This window comes from Chroicocephalus ridibundus, chromosome 3 (genome assembly GCF_963924245.1).
Source record: "Chroicocephalus ridibundus chromosome 3, bChrRid1.1, whole genome shotgun sequence".
Classification (NCBI taxonomy): domain Eukaryota; kingdom Metazoa; phylum Chordata; class Aves; order Charadriiformes; family Laridae; genus Chroicocephalus; species Chroicocephalus ridibundus.
Genome location: NC_086286.1, coordinates 31,148,846 through 31,154,845, shown reverse-complemented (window position 1 = coordinate 31,154,845; position 6,000 = coordinate 31,148,846). Strand labels below are relative to the sequence as shown.

General features: G+C 37.0%; 1 protein-coding gene across 1 annotated transcript in view; it reads right to left on the bottom strand.

Annotated features, from left to right (window-relative positions):
* The window catches only part of CAMKMT (calmodulin-lysine N-methyltransferase), a 225,795-nt gene that overhangs the window by 8,321 nt on the left and 211,474 nt on the right, over positions 1-6,000 (bottom strand). The window contains exon 10 of the mRNA XM_063328625.1: positions 1-103. This exon is cut by the window's left edge and continues 29 nt beyond it. Coding sequence (XP_063184695.1) covers positions 1-103 — 103 coding nt within the window. The remainder of the gene's footprint in view (positions 104-6,000) is intronic.

Genomic DNA, 6,000 nt, shown 5'->3' with positions numbered 1-6,000 from the left:
CATAATTTTCATGTCTTTGGATAGAGAAACCAGCTTTTTCAGCTAGATTGCAAAACTGGTTTAAAGTATTCCCTCGGAGTGGAGCAAATACCATTGCTTTTCCCTGGAACATTAAAAAGAGAATTTATACATTTTTAAAACTGGAAGGGAACCAGATATAACATACACCTGACTAAGCTTTTAATATGCTCAAGCTGGAAAAGTCAATTGTTCTCTTGGTAAAATACTAAAATAGGGTAATATAAATAATTGTTCAAAATACGCAAGATTTCTGTGATTAAACAAATGCAAAATAGAAAGTAATAAATAAATACTTTCTTTAGAAAACTACCGACTGCCATACATCTAATTCTTTTCATATAATGATGGTGGCTATGAATTACCAAAATAAAACACAGAAAAAGCATACAAAACATACACTCAATGCAAAATCCATTCGTTAGCTCATGACCATGAAAAGACTGTAAATAATGATTTTCTTTTTTGACTCTTGCACATACAAGAGTACCTCCCATTTGCTGTCAGTGGAATTACAACAATGTAAAACAAGGCAAAAAAGGAGGCAAATCAGACCCGATCGTTAATTTTTTTAAAGCTATTTTAAACTACCTGAGCTGTGCAACCAAATTTGACCTTAAATTGGTAAATTGCATTTAAAGCAGGACTTAATGTTCTTGCATAGTAATTCTGGATCTTTCAAGATGATCAGGCCATTTGTGATGCCCAGGCAATACATTATGGTCCGTTAGCTAATTTTTTGTTCATCCTTCTGTATTTAAGACAACAAAAATGACTGCGCCTTGAACTGATAGATTTTAGACACTCTGTGCAAAGTACTAGCCCAAAACCTAACCTACTTGACACAGCATCTCTTGAAATCTTATTTGCAAAATTAATTCTAATTGGCTGAATACCGTGTTCTGTCACATGGAATGAAAACTGGTTGAAGAGCTGTAAACAAAGGTTAATATCAGCCAACAGCATATCACAGGGAGGGGAGCCACAAAGTTTACTGTGAGTTCTTGTATTTAACTTCTATATTAATGAGAGCTAAAACTAAATAGTGAGGTGCTGTAATCAACCAAAGAGACAAAAAATATTTTTAGGGATCTGAAGAAGTCATAAAATTATTAGATGCCGTAGAATAATATTTGGCTCGAGAAAATGCAATCTTGGATACCAGAGGAAAAAGCGATTAAAAGAGAATTTCAATGGTAACTCTGGAAAGTTACAATGCTGACGCAGATACTTAGTGAGGAGGAGAGGGAACAAATCTGTGTGTTACAGCTCATGCACAGAGAAGCTGGGACAACATGCAATGAGGCAGCAATAAAAACTCTACGTCAGTATCTATGGTACTAATGTGTACTTAAAAGATTCCAATCATTAATACCACAGCACTGTATTTATTCTCACAATGCCTCTGTGAGATAGGGAAATACTGTTATCCTCATCTTTCTCATGGGAAATTTAAGTACAAAGGAGACCTAGGGCAATATCCAAAGCAACTCACTTCTGTTCATTTGTGTAGCTATAACTTTAATTCCATGGCTAAATATGAGGTGCAAACGGGTGTAACTCCTACTGAAGGCACTGGAATTGCTTATGTAAATGTTAGGTCTGAATATAGGCTCAGCTCAGGATGAAAAACATTAAACACAGGAAATCACAATCAATGCGAAATATGCTGTAACTTCCCTTACATCCTTGGCATGCTTTAATGTCATCAGACAGAAGTGGGCAGCAAAGGGAGCCTTCAGCTGAGGATCCTCCTCCTCCTGCTGCCATCTCATGCTCCCTAGAACATTGTTTTGCAGAGACCCTTCCTGGCGTAAAAAGGATGAGACTCCTCTGGAGTCCCTCATTTTCATGAGCAGCTTCGCAGAGAGGTCCCTGTAATGGGAAACATGTCCACCACCCAGGGCTTACTGACCACAAGATTCAGAGGGGGACTTCAAGACTGGCTAAACCTCGGGAACGGAGATTGCTGGGGGCCCCAAGCCCTACATCGGCCATGGATCCAGCAACTTCAATGAGGAAGGCTCATACAACAGCAACCCCCTTACAGATTTCCATTTGGAGTCAGCAGTCCATGTGGTCATTCCTTCTCACACTCTCTGTAGACTAATTACTTCAAACTTAATTTGAAAGAGAAATACAGTAAAACAGAATGCAACATGGTATGAACTCTCTCTTAAAAACAGAACAAAAAGCTTGAAATAACTACAAAAAAGGGGAATGGCCTTTTATCAAAATCACTAGACAGCTGCTTTTGGCTTGCTCCTTAGTCAGTGTAAAACCCATTCCTTTATTGAATGTAGTGTGCATCCTTAGGATCTTGCTCTTGCTGATAAAAAAACCAAGAAATCATGATTAATCTCATTAAAACTGGAGGAGGTTTTGTGGAGGTACTGTCGTCAGTTCTGGTCTACCATAATCTGGGTTTGAAGCACTTTCTTGTCATCTGCCTGATCTCTGTGATTCTGATACCTGTTGTGGGGCTGCATTCGCATTTCTAATTTTAAAATTGGTTGCTCTACAATAACAAAATTAGACCGGTGGGCTAAGATCTACACTTGATGGGACTGTCCTAAGGTTGTTTAATTTGAAATTTGTAATTCAAAAGTGCCTCCCGGTTTAAGATGATGTTTAAAGTTCAGAATGGCCTTTCCTCAGTTGGAAAAATACTTCCAGTAAACTCGTAAAGAAAACACAGAGAAAAATTTCTATTTCAGTTACAGTATTTCGAAGTGTCATCAAAATGCTGCAACTAGATAATGGGACAGACATTCACACATTGGACATGACTAAGACTAAGTTTACTCATCATTCATTATTAAAAGCAGTCTTATTTGCTGGTAATAATCACAGTTCAATAGCATCCAATTGACTTCATTGGGATTTTGAATGGATAGGCCACAGAAGAATCAAAGCCTTCATAAAAGATGTTCTTAATTAGGGAAATACGCGAACAAACAATTGCTTGTTCTGAGATTGAAATTAAAAGCACATTTTAATGATAGGAAAAAATAAAACTAAATGTTGGCAAATCACGTAGTGTGCTTATAAGAGGAATGAAATACAGACATTCAAGATAAATTTGTTGGATGTAAAATTTCAGTGCCGAATTCTTGGAATTGGTTTACAGGTGACATTTGCCTTTGTAACAATTTCAGATAAGAAATTTTAGCCCCCAGTAACCCTGCGAGCTGCTCATTTCTGCATGTGTGAATTTCTGGTTCTCTCTTCCTGTGCCAATACAACTGTCCATGGGGCCATAGTATGAATCAGATGACTGAAATGACCAGAGTCCTGTTTCCAGGAAAACAAAAAGTTACCCAAACCACATCATTCTGTGCCATAAGGATTCTAATAGCCACAAATAACATCCTTAATGAAAAAGAAAGTACTGCAGATAAATGTATCTCTTTTTAAATTAACAGTAAGAATAGTTTACCTGTTCTGAATTTCTCCTTCAAGACAGCTTTGTAAGGATACCCGTTATTTTCTGTTTATTCCACTTTCCCTTTCGGTTTTGGTGGCTATTTTTTTCTTCGAACTTTTCTATCCTAGTCGTATCCTAGTTACATGTGAAAGATGTCTTACAACTAGATCTGTCTTCAATTTGAGATCGTTCCTCTATCAATTTGGCAAAGTATTACCAATAAGAAAAAGTAACTTCTAAATTTGAGACAAAATAATTCATGTGGAAGAGTGAACTTAATTAAGTAGTTTATGCCTTAGCTTGGGCATAAACCAATGCCCATAAACTATTCTTAATTATTGCAACTGTCAAATTAATTCACTATTAATTTATTTTTCCATCAAAGGCCAAAGTATAGTGCCATTCAGTAGTTTCCTCTGATGTTATCCTTAGATATATACAGGCTAACAAGAACAGTAAAAATAATAACTATTATGTACTTGTGACTGCATTTTCTCTTGGGATCTCAAAAGGGCATATGCTTTTATTTGGGTCTTTCAAACCATGAAAGCATATGCTTGAAGGCATCTCTGTTCAACACGTTCTTTTTGGACAAGAGAACTCATTTAAGTTGTCTGTATCCCAGCTTCCAACCGACACAATGGTTTGCTGTCCTCTTAGTTATGAATTACAATAATTTGCAAGGCCATGCCATAACTGGATATCCATCCACATGACCATCCATAAAGGGGAGTAGGCAAATGACTTTAGTTAAAAAATACAGTTCAGACAGTGGTCCAAAACTCTGCAACAGAAATTCCTGCAAGGAGCAAGAATTCCTTAAGCTACTTTTCTCAATAAGAGATAGAAACCTTGGTATAAAATGCTGATCAAATAAGTACAGGCTATGCTATTAATCCCAATGTGCAGAAGCAAGCCAAACTAGGAAGACAGGAAACAAAAAGCCATCTCCCTTTACTCCTTCTACATTCACAACGGACTGTAGTTCATCTGCTTTGAAAAACAAAGGCATGTTCTGAACTTTAATTAGCTGACTGGAGTTAAACAACAAAGTCAGGCCAGTTTTGGTTTCAAGATGGGTTAACAATTCCTAAATTGTCTATAGATGGGAGCTTGAGCTATGAACACTACTTAAAATTCAGGCTGCCTTATCATTCTCCTTTTTTAAACCAAATTCTCTGGTTGGGCTATCAGCCCAGGTAAAGAACGCACGTGCGTGTGCATGTACAAATATACGTGTGTACTCATGTTTTTGGCAATATAGACCACCAGACCATGATTAGCTACGAGCAGGAGACAAAACCGTTAACAGGTATTCTTCCACTCCAGCTAGAGGCTCTAGTCAGGTCACAGGGACCAGGGCACCTCTTATATACTTCTCTTCCTGCCACTCATACTCTTCCCCCCAGTGTCCTTTCATGGAACCACTACAGCGGCCTGTGGGGGCTACCTGAAGAACCAGGTGTGGACATTGATCTGGGCTGAAAAAAGTACTTTTTGCATTTTTTTAAACTGGCATCAGCTTTGTCTTCCAGATCATCTCTGGTCCCAAAAATTACTGCGCTCTGACAACTGATGTTACATCACGAAGTCAGAATGCATCACTCTGGGCAGGAGCTGCTTAACCTCCCCGTGCTGCTGCTGACAGAAATATCTGGATAACCTTTTCCTTAGGGTGGCTACATTTCTCCTGTCTTCCTGGCAGCCCTGCCCCACAGCTCATTAAAATAATTCAGTCTTAAGTAACTTGCCTTAGGTCACTCAGGAAAGTCTATGATAGAACCAAGAATAGAAACCTGATCACTCTTAGCAAAGAATGGGATTACCTACATGACTAAAATGACTCTGTTTCCTAAGCCTTTGCACGTTTGGGTCTTCTATTCCTTTTACAGAGAAAATCTCTTGTACAAAAAGTACAATACGATTTTTAAATAAAGTTTGGAGAATGCTTTGCTAACATGAAATACTTTTGTTTTGTAATGGAAAGTTTACGTTACTGGAAGATTTTTGTGTTAAGCACGAAAGGTAGATTTCCTATTTCAAATTCCTACTTACAGCAATTACTTCACATGTTTTCTCGTATTCTCATTTTAAAATCTTTTTAATTTTTTGGTTTTTTTAAGATTCAAGATTATTTTGGGGGTTTAAGTATATGCATATAACAGCTTTTTTTTTTTTTGCCTGTAGGCCTCTGATTTAACAGCCTAATAGACTGAGACTGGTAAAATATTTCCTCAGTGGCACTCATGTAGAACATGTAAGAATTTTATGAAGAGCTTAATTTTGTTATGTTCTAAGGTATAAAACGTGTAAACACAGGGCTTACTTACTGGGAAAAAAAGTTTTAGGCTACAATATAGACATAAGGGTTTTGTTCATTTTATAAAAACAGAAAAGAAAAGAAAAAATATCCTTTCATAATAAATAAAAACACAATGACAAAGGTTACAATTGAAGGGATTACAAATGACAGAAGCCAACATAAAAACTTTCAATATCGTACTTTTACTTTAATATGAAGACATTATTATCAAAGGAAAATACTTGAGAAACGC